The following is a 16,574-nucleotide window of genomic DNA, read 5'->3' as shown; positions in this document are numbered from 1 at the left end:
ATTTTATTCACTAGCTAGACAAAGATTAACACCTACCCACCTCCAATTAATAGTCGCAAAATAATTAAGCCACGTATTAATTAGACATGCTAGGCCAAATTGCCTAGTGGAGCGTCGTTAAGGCCCGGTGCTGTGTTTATAGCGGGCCTGACATCAAAGCTATGTTATTATGTTAGCAGCGTGAGGTCAATGCCAAAGTAAATGTTTGTCGCCCCTGTCTAAGGGCATATTGAGGTTGTTAATGAACGGCTGGTAAGGTGCAACATACTCGTGGTTATGTCGCCCTGGTACCTTGAGTCAGTGATTTAATCTGTGTTGCAAATAAACTTGATGTTTGCAGTTCTTGAAGTGAATTTACTAACATTAATTTATTAATTAAACAGCTTGTAGGATACCTAAACAAAAACTATTTTCATAACATGATGCTAAATCTAGAACATGGCGTCTAGAATATGCACATCGCCATCTCAAGAACTGCCACGTGACTTCAGTTGAATTGAAACCATAGTAAATTGTAAAAGTACCTTAAATAAAGGTACTAAAAATCATCATCATCATCATCAGCCTATCGCAGTCCACTGCTGGACATAGGCCTCTCCAAGTGCACGCCACTGAGATCTATTTTCGGCTTCTCGCATCCAGCTCCTGCCAGCCGTCTTGCGCAAGTCATCACTCCACCGTGCCTGAGGACGTCCTACACTACGTTTGCCGAGGCGTGGTCTCCACTCTAGAACTCGTTACTAAAAATGTCCAATGAGTACTCTTGAGTGATCAAACCATGTTGGTGCTTACCATTGAAAGCAAAGCACCGTTATAAAGTTAATTCAATTCGATCCAAAAGCCACAAAAGTTCTTTACAAGTCACAAAGCCATCCTCACCTATAACAAGCGCACAAACCAACAAACAAATAATAAGCACAAACTGAAACTGATACAGCAAGCAAAGACGTGACCTAATTAACTTCACCACGCAGAAATTAAAACATTTCACAGAACTTTGATAACATCACACAAACTTTTATTACGAAGCAACATCAAAACTATGTATTGCAGTTTATAAATAGTTCATAATTTGTTCTGATAAAGCTGGAACGCTTTATAAAGCCGGATTTTATGCAAAATAAATAAAAGCTAGTAATGAATTACAGCTTTTTAGTAGCTAATAATAATAAGGTCTTTTAATAAGTGTTTTCGTAAATTCGCCAGTAAAGAACCACTAGTTAAATTGTTACTATTTTTTTTTAATTTGTGATATAGTAACAAAAATACGATTCAAATGTTATCTTGATGAAGAGACAAGGATAATTATTAATTGACTCAAATTTTATCATTGTTACTCGGGAAGAGTGTTGCTTTTCAACAGTGAAAGCATTTTTCGAATCGGTTCAGGAGTTACGGAGCTAAAGGAGCAAACATAATCCTCTTTATTATATCCGTATAGATGACTATATAAACCTTAATTTGCAAAGTCGCTTTTGCGTGAAAAATTATAATACACACACATATTTGTGTTACGATAATAGAAGTGGTATATTGTAGCACGGCTCTATTAGATACATTAATGAGAGCTATTTAACGGCTAAAAATACCGCTTTTATAGTGAAGTTATTTATACGTCAACTTTGTGGCCGTAATATCATAAATTGTTGTAGGAAATTATGGTACGGGAAGCATTTATTTTTAGTTTCTGAGTGTAAGTAGAAATAATGAAGTGCTAGTCAGTAATCTGGTTGTAAAGGTGATAAAGTATGTCGTATTATGTAAAATTCAGATATTAAGCTAAATTTAACCGTAGTTGATGAAAAGCTACCTATGCAGATGAATTAGCCTGTAGATAAAACTGTTTGATAAAAGTATGTAGACACTGCTGTCATAACAGTTGGTACATGAGAGTTGACCTTATTTTTTGTGGAACTAATTGCACGAAATGGGTCCACTGGGGTCAAATGTTATACAATTCGAGCTCTCACAGCTAAAACCGCATATTACAATTCAACACGAATGACACAAATGAAAAAACCCGTACAAAAAATCTCATCATCAAACGCGATATAAAAATTTAATCCACTATCAAGGTGTGAGTCCACAATATTTTTCAGAGCAAAAAATATTGCGATGCAAAATCAGACACGCAAACATGTCCTTTAGTATTCATATAAAAAGCTGGTGAAAAATATTTTGCCCTACATTTGCTGAATTTGTTCTCAGTGTCATATTTTTACGTCGAAATAATTTTTACGCGACCCGTTGTAACATTCATGGCAACTTTTTTTTTGTGTATTTTAAATTTGGAAGTGCACATGTTCTCTCTTGCTGCTGACGTGTCTTTGGTGTTTTATTTTTATTTTCTTTTTGGCTTTACCTTCTGTTTTTAAATGTTTTAAGTTTGGAAATGTGATGAGATCCATGTCTAGCAAAAAGTTTTATAGCTTTGAGAAGACTACCTACAAGATGGGGTTCGTCTTTAGTTGAATATGCATTGCATGTTTTTTTTTTACCATTTGAATTGTTTGGTTATGGTTTCAAATAACAATTAACTAAAAATATCCGCCATAACGAACGAAATTTTGACACGGCCTTAATTACCCCTTAATAAGAGAAACGCGACTTAATTTAGGAGCCAAATCTTTCTAAGCCAACCGACCATGACCAAACAAAATAGAGATGCACAAAAGAAAAATCATCACGCCAGAGTTGTCCATTTTTGGCACGGCTGGAACCAGACATACGTTTTCACGGACCGTCTGTCAACGTCAAGCCACTTGGTATATTTTAAACTAAACCATGTCACGATAGCACTTGATTTTTCCGTTGTTATTTTTACATACGTATTTTAGCTTTTGTTTTGAAAGGATTGACTGTGCTGTCGTTGTAGTAGGTAATGGAACTGTTAGAATTTGTTGGGTGTATTTGTAGTAATGGTCGTGAGAGTGAATAAATATTATGTCAGCATTTTTTTGTAGGTTTTTTTCAGGTATATGATGCGATAATGTTCTGTTTAGCATTTTGAAATGGCAAATACCATAAACGGTTTGCATTTATAAATGTTTATCTAAATCTAAAATGATTTTTTTTAACTTTGCAATCATTTTAACCGACTTGCCAAAACGGAGGTTCTCAATTCATCGGATCTCATTTTATCAGTTTTGCTGATTGCATTGAGCCCACACTTCTAAAAAGTGTATCTGTATTGATAATTTCTGAAACTACCAAATGGATTCGACAAAATGGTTTTGCTAGACAAAACCACGCAAACAAAATCTCGAAAACATCCAAAATTCTTGTACCTCATACAAAACTATTTTTTCCCATGTCCACCACGTAACTGATACTCCCAAATTCTTTCGTCATTTCATCATGAGAATAAATGTGTCGTCTCATATACGTAGACATGATCGTTTGTTCTCATTTCCTCTCATCTAATAGTCTTTTCGACTCTGATTGTGATGTATGGAATATGCTAATCGTTGAGAATCGGATTTCAGTAGCTTTGATATTTTTAGATGAGAATGATTTGTTCAGCTATTAGCTTTCTTTTGTTTTGATTTCGTGTGACTGTTCCTTTTTTTTGCCTTAGTAAATTTGTGTGACTCATGGCCTAGTGGGTAAAGAACCAACCTCTCAAGTATGAGTGCGTGAGTTCGATTCCAGGTCAAGAAAGTACCAATGCAACTTTTCTGTGTGTTCTTTCTAAGTACCAATGACCGTGTATCGGACTGCACGATAAACTGTAGGTCCCGGTTGTTATTTTAACATCTGGCAGTCGTAACGGGTAGTCAGAAGCTAAAAAGTCTGCATCCGATGCATCGGATGCGCCAGTTAGCTGCATCCGATTACCTAGACTGGAAGCCTACCCCAATATAATTGGGAAAAGACTAGGCAGATGATGATGATGACTTTTTATTTTTTTGTGACAAAACCCCTATATACGTAGCTCTTTACTGATCAATTCCAGAAATATACACAAGTATTATCCCTCATTAATTTGACACAATTTAATACCACTTTCCCAAATATACGCTACCATTTCTGTATCATGGATTGAATAAAAACACCTGAAAATTTTCCAAGCGATAATAATTGAAGTGTAAAATATGTGCGTCAGTAACCTACATAACATAAGAACATGGTGTCTAACACAAAGGCTTTAGCAGAACCCCTAACAAGATTAATGACTAAAATACTCGTAAACGTACCTACCTCTAGTGTAATAAGTTCGCCTACCTGTATGTTGAATGTAAATCGCACTTGAATAAGAACCGTAATAACCGCTCTCCCTTTGTGTTCGACCAACTTATGCAGAATGATAAGCTTCCGAACCCAAGTCCGAGATCCACAAAGAAATATTGACCAAATACGCCCGTATGTCTATCGAAAAACTATAAGAATATACATTTTCTTACATCGATCTCGTCTACAATGCCTTGCAATTCCATCTTCAATATTCCGTGTACGATATTCAGGACTGACAGTAAGGTCGTTTGTAGTGCTTTGAAGGCTTTTATTAACGCTACCTTTTATGCATTGCGTCACAACATCCCATCAGCGTTTGTCCATTATTTTTATTCGAAAACTCTCACGGGTGCGGTGCAAAACCATTTTTCGATAAATTGAATTCCCTTGTCTCTTGTAAATTCATTCATCGTGTGGTCACCCTATTTGCCGGGCAGTGATGGTGCCATGCCGAGTAACTAAGGCTATTTTGCTGCAGTTTGATCGCTGTTTTGTTAAACATCGTGTGAAAATTGTTTTGGCTATGTTTTTTCTATTTTATTTTATTTTGTTTTAGAGGCGTGCAAATAGGACTAGTGGGGATTAGAGCTGTTGTTTGTGGAATAGAATGGGTTGACTGGACGTTTTTCATCATGTTTTTTTTTTCAAGCTCATCACGTAACATGGGGTGGCTTCCTAAATTCTGTCGTTTAATAAATAAATGTCTATTTATTTATGTGTTTGACGAGTATAAATACTGAATGAACGTGGGATTATTGGAAGGATAAGTTAACATTTTTAAAGTGTCACATAACACAACTTGTTAATTCATAATATAGCACAATCTGAAAATAGAAACTAAAAACAACAAAAGGCACGCAACTTAACGCTCTTAACTTCAATCTACATTCAAATCAAATATGTCACGTTTATCGCTCAAAGTGTACTCGGACGTAAACGCTCGGATGCGTACAAACTCACTCGAGTCTCACGAACTCGCACGAATCTTACGAATATACAGTGCACCTGGACAGGTCAAATGCTCGGATGTGATTGCACTTAACGGTGTCGAAAGACTCCAAGCTTCTTATGTATTGCTCTAGCTTTAAGAGTAGCTTCAGACTAACGTGTTCTTCGACGCGTGTGCGTTTTGGCATATTATGTGGTATTTCGCGATCTATCTTCATAACACTGACATGGTTTATTGACTGACTTCCAAAACAGGAGGTTTTTAATTCGGCTGAATTGGATGCCAGAGATGAAAGATGGAAAATACAGACAACAGAACTTCAGGTGCCGACTTTAAGGCCCTCTTTCTGATAGTAAATGCTGTCTGCTAGATAAAGGCTACTTATAATTTCTGCCAGATATGACTGAGACCTATGACCAAAAATACATAGTCACTTATACATAGATATTTATTTATACACAGAGACTTTATCAGTAGCCATTAAAAAATACAAAACTGAAAATAAAACACGCGTATCAGCCAGTCTGAAACCGCTCCAAACGGATCTGTTTCCGAACACTCGAGTACTAGAAAGTTCGTGAAAGGCATTCGTGCGAGTAGTGACGATCTCGGCCGATCGCGTCCGGCTGTGCCGTGTAAACGTCGTTGTAGTGTGATAAGGCTCTTACACGCCACTGCGTTTAGATTCGCTATATATAAGTGTGAAATGCAATTGTAAGGGGTGGAAATAGGGGACTGTTTATTTAACATTTTTGTAGCTATAGATAGATAGTAAATAATGAAGTGCTTTGGGTAGGAATATATGCAGTTCATTGTGATGTTTTGCGAAAGGAATATAAGGTCTTATTGATGTCTTTAATATTTTTTCTAAACTTGACCTTAGACCAATCCTTCTCCGTGTTAGAGGAGGCCTGTGCCGCGCAGTGGGACGAAAAAAGAGGCTGTTAGTGCTGACGTTAGTGTTAACCAAAGGTAGCAGTTATGATTACAAAATTATCTAAGACTATAATTTTCACCAATGTAAGTAAACATAACATGAAATATGTACAACACAACTTTCCAATACACCCCGATCCACGTGCCTTTAAGTATATAGCGATCCCACATAAACCTCTAGAGGGAAGCCGATCTATTTGACTTTGTTTTCTACACAAGTTTCACGTACTTCGTCCTCTACAGGAAAACACTTGTCAAACTTTTAAAATACTTGCACATATTGAAATTGGATAACTTACCATAAGTGGATAGGACCTTTTTACGAATAAAAGAACGAAATAGACTTGGTTAAAATCTTGAGAACTTCAAAGACTTGTAAAGAGTTGTAAGATGGCCACTTATTTAGTTTTGGTCCTTCGATCCGTCGGCATTCTTGTCAAGACTCGTATCTTGCATTTTGTATGACAATATTAAATTCCAAGAGTGCTCACCCCTTCTCTGAGGGTTGAAGGCCAATTTTACGTAAAACAACTCCATTTGCAATTCTATTCTTTAATTTCTTGGAGATCTCCTTCAAGATCCCCTGAGAGTCTTGAATAATATTTTCGTTTGACAAAAAATTCTTCGTGTCAACTTACTTTATTTGTGTTGTAAAATGTTTGTGTAATGAAATGTATACTGAGACGTTTTGGGAAAACGACTGTGTTTGACCAGATTTATGTTATTTTTGTATATAAGGTAAGCTTACAAATGTAAGAAAAGCAAAGCTTAGAAATGTAAGATTAAAAAAAAAATCTTTAAGTGAAAGAACTCCAAACATACACAAAAAAACATTTTAAAACAGTGAACTTTGTTCTTACTTTGAAAGGACCAAACTCATATCAACAGCTATACTAAATCAAACATCGGCCGGACCAGCTCAAAGGGCGAATGCCGGAAATAATAAACTCCTAACATCCCTTTGAGACGCCGAAGTATCCTATTTACGACATTATAACACATACATATAATAGTATTCACGACGAGATAACATGAAAAAATCTTGTTAGCAAACACTCAACGATATCTGATTTCTGGGATCACGAAAATAGAAATTGACATTCAATTTTGAGTCGTATGACTCAGGTAATAAGAGCCATGGATGGCTGAAGAACCCTGGAACCTGTGTAAATTCAGGAGGTAATGACTAAATGTAAACAAGATTATTGTGATTGAAGTGAATAACGTAATATTCTGCGACGTTAAAATAACAAACGATATTTTTAGGTAGAAACATAATTTGGTTTGAAGCTTGGAAGAAATATATTTTTGGAGCCCTTCAAATTCTATCTCGAAAAAGTCTTATCAAAAGTAAAAAAAATACACTGATATTTTCCGTATTGTGTGAATACTATTTTTATATCTCAAGCAAGCGTTGTGCTCAATCAATCAATAAACCAGCTTAGCCTTCAGAGCTTATTAAATCAGTAGATGACTTGCAACCATTAATACACATGCAACAACCAAACCAAAATCAAATTCATCATGTTTGACATAACCATATTTGTGTTCAATGCCTGACCCAATTCTCCCACTCCCAAATTACCCAAGTTTAAAACATTTCCCAGAAATTTTGGCACAGAACTTGCTTCCATTCTACCTCTCATAGATTGATCTACGATGAGTCAACCAGCCATTGCCATATATCTTAATATCAAAGACCTTGATTCACGGATATTGAAAGCAACGCTGTAAATTTCCATTTTCTGATTTGGTGGAATTGAGATTTACATTGCATAACCCAAAATTTATTCTGGATTTTTAGTGTTGATCAATGTGATTGGTAGTTACGATGCAAATTCAAAAGAAGGAAGATAAGTGTTTTGACCCCTGTCAAGCATGACGTTAGTAGTAGGTAAAATAAACAAATAATGATGACTAAAGAATAGAATGGTGAGGTTGAATAAATAGAAGAAGAATAACAAGTAAATCGTTTATCGATAGCTTAACATCCAAGCGTGTTCAAAGGAACAAACATAAATTAAATTTTGAACTAGCCAAATAATTCATGGTACCAACACAAGAATTTAAAGTCAGTATTATCGAAATTCACATTCTACCATTTGAAATATATTTCGAGCTCCATAACACTCGTTATTACCTAGAAGAGGTCGCTATGTCTGAAATTGTTATAAATGATTTCACTCGCTCTACATTCAGAAATATTACCTTTTGTTATGGTTAATAAAAATTTATTGCCACTGACATCACTATGGTATTATCTTTTGGAACTTTGCATGGATTTTATGGGATTCAAGATTTGTTTCGTTTATTAGGTTAAATTTAGTTGGCATTTGCATAATGTATCTTTTTGCCATCTTACGAGTTTCCAATACTGTTGTTACTCTTGTCAATTTTTGTTTCTTGATCATCAATTACTTTGTCTATCACGCGATGTTCATCCAATAACAAGAATCTTAAGCTTCACTACATTATTCCTTCAACTTAGCCTTCTAAACTCAAAAATATTTTACAATATTTACATCATCATCCCTAACAAGCATCTGATAAACATTGTTTAGCACTTAAAGCTTGCCATAAAATTCTTCAGTCTATACTTAGCACTCAACTGCCTCCGTAGTTCCGGTAATTCATGCCAAATATGATAGATGGCGCTTGCTATCGCCTCCCCGTCGCCATTTTCAGTGCTTCACATACATTAGTGACTTTATTGCCGACATTTGAGCTCCCTCGTGAAATGTTGTTAGATTTTGAGAACATAAAGATGTTGGGCAAATAAAGTCGTTGGTTCGACTGCAAGGGTTTATGAGTTTGCAGAATTCCTTGGATATTCAGCTCTAATTGTGGATGTTCTCATTATTGCATTTAAGACCAAACTTCGTCCATTTTTATACAAACCACTGTTTTCTGTAAATTTTCACGTTCAATTATCAAAGTTAACAGTTGTTTTGAGAAAAACAAATGTTTTTGTTTTGAGTGAGCTTGGCTCCAAGTAGCAGTCTGTCTTTCTCACGAAATTTGAAAAAGAAATAAAAATGACGAATCTGGAAAAAAATATACGTCAAAGAAGTTTTTTAAGAATCTTGATGTCTGACAATAACTCAAAAAGAAATAACAAAAGAATGCGAAAAGTGACATCGTATACATGTCAAGATAATATTTTTTTTACACATTGATCGGTCTTAGATGACATATATGGTAGTTTTTTGGTATTTATCATAGAATATCTGTTAGCTTGCTCCCAGAACACGATTCGATTACATCGTAGAAACTTATTGGCGGACCAACGTATTGCCTTCATTTGTACGAATTTGGCGATTGGACACAAATTTTATTAAATCGTTCAAGTTTATTAGTTTGTAGTTGTTCTCTGGCATATTTTTTATTTTAATTTTGATGTGAAAATGTATTGAACTATCCCATTTTCTGTTCTGATTTTAAGCTATAATTTTATTTTTTTTACCTTTTTTGCTATTTCTGAACCTAATTTTGACAACACTCATTCGTCTCTAAGGTCACGTTTTATCTTCTTGACCAAATTACATTAATAATGTATCAGCATTCAAACATTTATTAATATTATATGGCCCACGTTTACTTAACTAAAGTACCTTCCCAATCAATATCATTAATTACTGTGTAACTGCCAAAAGTCTTTTGTAAATGTAAATATATTTACTCTCATAGTAGTACGCGAGATAATTTATCACCGATCCTTATTACCAGAGAGCTTTACGTCATCAATAATATCTCAGCCAATATTGATGGCTTTACTTATTGTATTTTTGTCATTTATTTGACCGGTTACTGCTTTTACCTCTTATTTATTTTGACAATATGATTTAATATTAATTTAAATAACAATTGTGTTTTTGAATTAAATTGCTGTCTTACATTTTTTTACTACTGAAATTCAACGTTGCAATGCGGTCGGACGATCTGGCCAAGGTTGCTGCGAACTAGTTAATGCGGGTTGCTGAAGATCAAGCAAAATAGCGTGTGTGTGGTAGGTCTTTGCCCAGAACGCGACGTCTTTCGGCTGAAAATACATCGACGAGAAGGCTCCGCCTTTATTATAATTACTAGCCGTTTTCCCGCGGTTTCACCCGCGTCCCGTGGGAGCTATTGCCCGCACCGGGATAAAATATAGCCTATGTTACTCGCAGATAATAGGTATAGCTTTCTAATGGTGAAAGAATATTTAAAATCGGTCCAGTAATTTTTCAGTTTATCCATTACAACCAAACAAACAAAGTTTTCCTCTTTATAATATTAGTATAGATTAGTAGGTGTAGATTATTCAAGTATTTTTCCTATTTATGATTTGAGTTTCTACTTTCCATTAGTACACAACATGTTTATCTTGTTCCAAATAACTACAGCTAGCTAGATAAAGTACTCTAAATGTATAAAGAGTTCAGACACCTTCGAGTAGAGTATTACAGTAACAGATTATGTTAAGGCTTACACACATCTTACATGTGATTGTACGTGTTCCCAATCCGTTGCCAAGTGATTCTAGATTAATACCGTATGTTCTAATGTTTATTTCGAAGGAAATAGGGCGTCTGTATCTTGAATTATAACTAGAGGTTTTCCGTGATTACGCTCATGTCTCGAGGGTATCTTAATCGTAGGTACGTCTTTTTTTAGAATTTCTCTCTTTCTGTTTTACTGTCTCTAAGGAAACCATCTCCAGGGAGTCGGATCCAAGGGTTTGATGAAGCCTACTTCTTCGTCTATCTCTGTATTCAATAATGATCGGGTCAACACTAAACTCACATTTTCATTTTGGCTGGCTAAGTTTCGTTGCCAATGCAATTTCTGTCCTTTGTCCAAAAAGTGAGATTTGTGAAATTGACAAATTTTACCTATCTTTCAGATGGATACTACGTTACTATAAGTATCCCACCAAAACAATCAAATCTGTTTCTGAAAGTGTTTTTAAAACAATTCTATAATCCCACTATTCCTGTAGTCAGTCCATATATTTAGAAAATGGGACCTCGAAAGCGCTCAACGAAAAACCTTCATAAAAATAAAACCGGTTTTCAAACTAAAACATTGTACAGCTATTCGAAGATTATTGGTAGATTTTCAGTCCATATGCTGTGTTATAACGCGAGCACTGCCAACACTTCTCCTGAAAATCGCTCCGAGTTTACTTCGAAAGGAAATCAGTTTCTCTGATATGCTACATAACATTTTATATATAAATGTTAGAGAATATTCCCCAAGTATATTTTGAATTATGTTCAAATGCTGTTCTGGTTAGGAAATACATTTTGCTTGTAATCTAGTGTTGATGTAAATAGTTGTAGTCTTCTTGTTATCGTTATGTTTATGTCTTTAGTAAGTCCTAACCATTGCTATTTTTGTCCGTTCGTCTGCATAAATAATTGATATAAATCTGGTAACCCGGTTATAAAATTGCATATTGAGACGCTTGTTCTCATCCGGACATAAGCGACCTCACTTATTTTTTGAACCGGTAAAGTGTAGTATCTAGACACATGGCAGTGTGTCCGCCAAGTTCGAGCAAAAAAAAGCGACACACCGGCCGTGGGTTATATTACACGAACCATTTCGGGCCAAATTCTACCCCCCTATAACTCAAAATCTATTTTATTTACGCATATCAAATTTCTAGTATCTGTTGAGACCCCCTCATTTATCCAAAATACAAAATTTCATTAATATATCTTTTGTAGGTCTTGAGATATTGACGTCAGAAAATCGCTATTTTTACTATACACTCACTGATTGACTGACTGACTCACTCATCAAAAACCTAGACCACTTCCAATGGTCGAATTGACTTGAAAGGAGATTGCCACGGGGCAGGTCCCTTTTGTGGTATCGTGTGCCTGAATGGAATAATAACCTAAAAATATTGTTTATTTTTTTGTTTCCAAATTATTTTTTATACAATTTCTTTCACCCTGGGAATAAAGTTAAAATTAATTAATAGTTAAACATTACGTCGACATCCGTTTGATTGGTAAACAAAAAAAAGTTGCCAGATATCAAATAACTATTGAAAATTACGTATTTTAATCAATAGAGTAATCGATATCAAAACAAAACAGTTATTAAAAATAAAAAAATACAATTATTTTTAATTATTATTCTAACTATATTCATGATAAGTCTATATTGTTGAACAGATAAGATAAGATAGATAAGATAAGAGCGATTTTAAATTAAAATAAAAGCCTTACGTAATTTAAAAACTTAAATCGATTTATTAATGATTAAATATAATTGCTCTGGCAACATTTACTTGCGCATGTCACATCACTTTGACGTTCGTTCGTTGTGTGTTCGTGATTGCTTTGTATAATACGTTGAGTTTTGAATTCCGTATTTACTTAGTTATTATTTACGATACGTGCCTTTCTGCTACCACCGAGTTGAGCTAATAAGTTCCTCGCGTACTTACTTTATGTTTTGTGAGATAATTGACTCCTCTTTGTGAGATATTGACTCTAAGTGCTTGACTCTTGTTTGTGCTGTTCTTTGTGAGATAAAGTGCTATTCTTGGAGAACAATTTGACTCTTAGTGAAATCCTTGTGTGATATTGAACTCCCGAACTGTTTTTGTCAGAACTATGTCTACCCCAGCCAGAAGTCGGGCACACCGCCTGTCTTACCGACGCTGTATTAACTGTTCCCTTTTACTAGCGTCTAATTTACGCCGGTATACAGTTGAGGAGTTGAACGAGCAAATGACAGTTCTTCTACGAACTTGGACAACGCCTACACCTGTAAGTTATCGTGTGCATAAACAATAATAATTATTGTGGACAATATAAATATAGTGGTTAAATGCATTATGCAAACTCAAAATAACATTTGATTAGAGTAAACTTAGCACTGTAAACTTAGTTCTTTATGAGAGTTTATGTATTTACAAGTTTAAGCAGTTATAAATATAGAATAGTATAGAATATAATCTTTTCCAGGTAACGTCAGATGATATCCTATGTATTGAATGTTATTTGCTGTTGCAAGAAAGGATATTGTCAAATATAACTGGATCCCACGAGGATATATCACCTGCATATGGTCACTTAAATGTTTGTTATGGATGTGGTATCTCTGTTGCAAGTCGGAGAACCCACAGAGTTGAGTTAGACTGTCCACAACGTAGCATGATTTTAAGATGGACTTTAGCACATCTGGTGAGTATTATTTAATAACATTCTGTATCATCACGCCTATAATCCCCAATCACAAGCGTGACGACGATTAGGCAGAGGTGTACCTAACAGTACACAATACATTTTGTCAGTTATGTTCTAAGTAATAACGGTGAGACCATGCAATCAACCAGGCACAAACCCAGTATTCCAGGCTCTTCTGGTTACTACTCATGAAATCTTAATGGAAATACCCAGAAACCCAATCCTGGAACTGAACCTGAGATCTCATACCCTGCAATTGTGTTTAACATTTTCTAAATAATGTTTCAGAAAAAATGCTGCATAGTTTATTTCTAATTGATGCTATTTTTATTCATATGCTTGCACAATAACAATATAGGGTTTGGTACCTATTCTGATATTCACTAATACCAACTATTTCATTTTAGGTTCCACATTTACAAAAAGTGTGCATTCCTTGCTGGTTAGCAGCAACTCGGGAGACGAGACGTTTGGAGGTTCAAGATTCAAACAGACCTGCAAGGGTCATGGATGCAGCTCTATCTTCATTAGAAGACCCCGAGATACCTGAACCACCTCCAATGCCAGCTCCAACATCTCAACCACAACAAGCATTACGAGTTCAATCTAAGATTAACTCACAAAAGTATAAACGAGTTGCTGCAGCTTCTCGTCACTGTATGTTTGTAGGCTGTGATAATGATGAACGTCTTTTAGTACCTATGACTATAAAGGAACTGTTGTTATTGCAGTACAATATATATATACCTTTAAATGCTAGAATCTGTCATCACCATTTATATAGCAATCAGTGGGATGAACTGACTACCAACCTAAATGACTTTACTAGCTTTCAAGTTGATGATATATTTTCCATACTGGAAAGAGCTTCTCAAAGAAGTTTAGATTTTAATAATATTGCAGCAATGGATGCACATTTACGCCATTATTGGCTGGGACTTACAGAGATGCAGTTTAATGAAATATTAAATAGCCTTCCTACTTTACATAATAAGGTTAGAAATCCTAGCCTTGCATTAAGCACATTTCTTGTTAAACTTAGGACAGGGGACAGCAACCAAAGACTGGCAACTCTTTTTCAATTGCCACGATCTACATTAGAAAAAAAAATGAACATTGTTAGGGAATGTTTAAAAGAACATTTTGTACCAATGCATTTGGGAGTTAATCACACTAATATACAAAATGTGGCCTCACGTAACAGGATTATTCCTGAAGGTCTATTCGGAGACAGTAGCATGGCTCCAGATTCTAAACCTGCTATTGTCATATGTGATGGTACATATGTTTATGTACAGAGTAGTAGTAACTACAAATATCAGAAACAGACATATAGTCTACACAAATATAATAATTTGGTTAAACCCTTTTTAATCACATGTTGTGATGGATATATTTTAGAGTGCATTGGACCATATGAAGCAACAAAAAATGACTCGACAATCATGAGTGATCTATTTCGTAATGAAAGTGGTCCAATGCGCTCATTTTTTAGACAGGGGGATGTCTTTATATTGGATAGGGGATTTAGAGACGTGATCCCTGAACTCCAAAGCTATAATTATAAAACATACATGCCTGAGTCATTATTGGAAGGTGAATTTCAATTGACCACTGACCAAGCAAACAAGTCTAGGTGTGTGACTATGTGTAGATGGGTAGTTGAAATTGTAAATGGTCGCATCAAAAGAGACTACAAACTGTTTCGACAAGAATATTTTAACAGAGCATCAACACACCTTATGGATGATTTTAAAATTGTTTGTGCCCTTTTGAATAAATTCCACCCAACAATTGAAGATAGACCTGACGCTGCAGAGTATGTGCAAATTGCTCAGGCGAGATTAAACAGTAGTAATTATTTGGGGGAATTTATTCGAAGGGATAACATCAATAGGAGACGTACGGTTTTCCAAAACATAGACAGCAATGCTCCCCATTTAGATCATTTTCCAAGATTAACTTTAGATGATTTAAGAAGATTTGCATTGGGATCTTACCAATTAAAACAGGCTAGATCCTATTATGGGGAGCACATAAGAAGTAATGGTACTTATAATGTTGAAGTAAGCAATGATGTCTTGGAAGAGGATTTGCCCTTAATATTGGGTCAAAATAATTATTTAATTAGGACTAGAATTAAGTCCCGCCATGTGAGCCATAAAACATATTACTCTTATTTGTTGATAAGTAGAGATGAAGATCGGGCAAATTCTTTAGAAAGTATCATTGCTTACTATTGTAACTGTCTAGTGGGTAACCGTACGGTAGGGTGTTGTGCTCATACTATGACAGTATTGTGGTATTTAAGCTGGGGCCGCTTCAACAATGTGAGTGCTCCAGCTCAATCTTTGGACGAAATATTTTATGAAGAATAAATAGTTTATTCATGTTTTGTTTTTTTTTTTATTTCCCTTGCTATTACTAAAATAATAATAACTATCAATAACGGTAATTATGAGTCTATACTAATATTATAAAGAGGAAAGATTTGATTAGGTAGGCTATAATTTATCCGGGTATGGAAAGGTGTTCCCGGGGACGCGGGTGTAACCGCGGGAAACACATAATAACAATTCCATTACTTTATGCATAAATAGAGACATAATTCCATGGTACTGCTATTTACAGTACATATTTCTATGCTCATAGTGATCTATAGTCCATGTCAATTTCTAATTATAACCTATATTCTTAAAACAGAAAAATAATGATATCTCTTGAACCAGGGTGAATAAATGAAAAAAGGTTTCTGATTATGAAAATGCAATGTTTTTCCTATTAGTTAAAATAAAAATCTTCAGGGCACAAACATTTTTCACTGGGACCCAACTTCCCTTACAAAACGGGCAATCTCCTTTGGCATGGAGGTAGGTCTTTATGTCAAGGTAAAGAGAAAAATCTGAAAATGGCCAAGTGTGAGTCAGTTTCAAAATAATGAGGGTGTTTTATACCCGGTGTAAAGGACGATGGGCGTTTTGGTACCCTGTTCAACAGTGTTGATTCTAGTACCATTGCGTAGGTCTTGGCAAGGCAAAAAATGTTTACTATGACGACCAGTCCCAAATCCTTGTCCATTTCGCGTGACATCGACTAATAGAATGTGTAATGTTCATAAATCATCAACGTAGATGTAGTTCATAAATCTAACTGTATTGAATACAAACTGGTAAAGTTACAAAAAAAAAAACAAGAATTTGGCCTTCATAGAAAGTTTGCCTGCCCACTGCTTTAAAAAAAGACTGTGGAAACCTTTGCAGTTCACGCAG

The 16,574-nt window shown here is 35.2% G+C and overlaps 2 protein-coding genes across 3 annotated transcripts in view; both read left to right on the top strand.

Moving 5' to 3' along the window:
- LOC124634290 overlaps positions 1-16,574 on the top strand; it is a 111,391-nt gene that overhangs the window by 24,210 nt on the left and 70,607 nt on the right. The gene's annotated exons all lie outside the window — the stretch shown is intronic.
- On the top strand, positions 11,956-15,700 carry LOC124634289. The gene is made up of 3 exons (XM_047169792.1): positions 11,956-12,885; positions 13,084-13,302; positions 13,713-15,700. The coding sequence occupies exons 1-3, from the start codon at positions 12,730-12,732 to the stop codon at positions 15,681-15,683; spliced, it is 2,346 nt and encodes a 781-aa protein (XP_047025748.1). The 5' UTR covers positions 11,956-12,729; the 3' UTR covers positions 15,684-15,700.

The sequence above is a fragment of the Helicoverpa zea genome, chromosome 11 (assembly GCF_022581195.2).
Source record: "Helicoverpa zea isolate HzStark_Cry1AcR chromosome 11, ilHelZeax1.1, whole genome shotgun sequence".
NCBI lineage: Eukaryota > Metazoa > Arthropoda > Insecta > Lepidoptera > Noctuidae > Helicoverpa > Helicoverpa zea.
The sequence above is the reverse complement of the archived record's forward strand: the minus strand, read 5'-3'. Positions and strand labels throughout refer to the sequence as shown.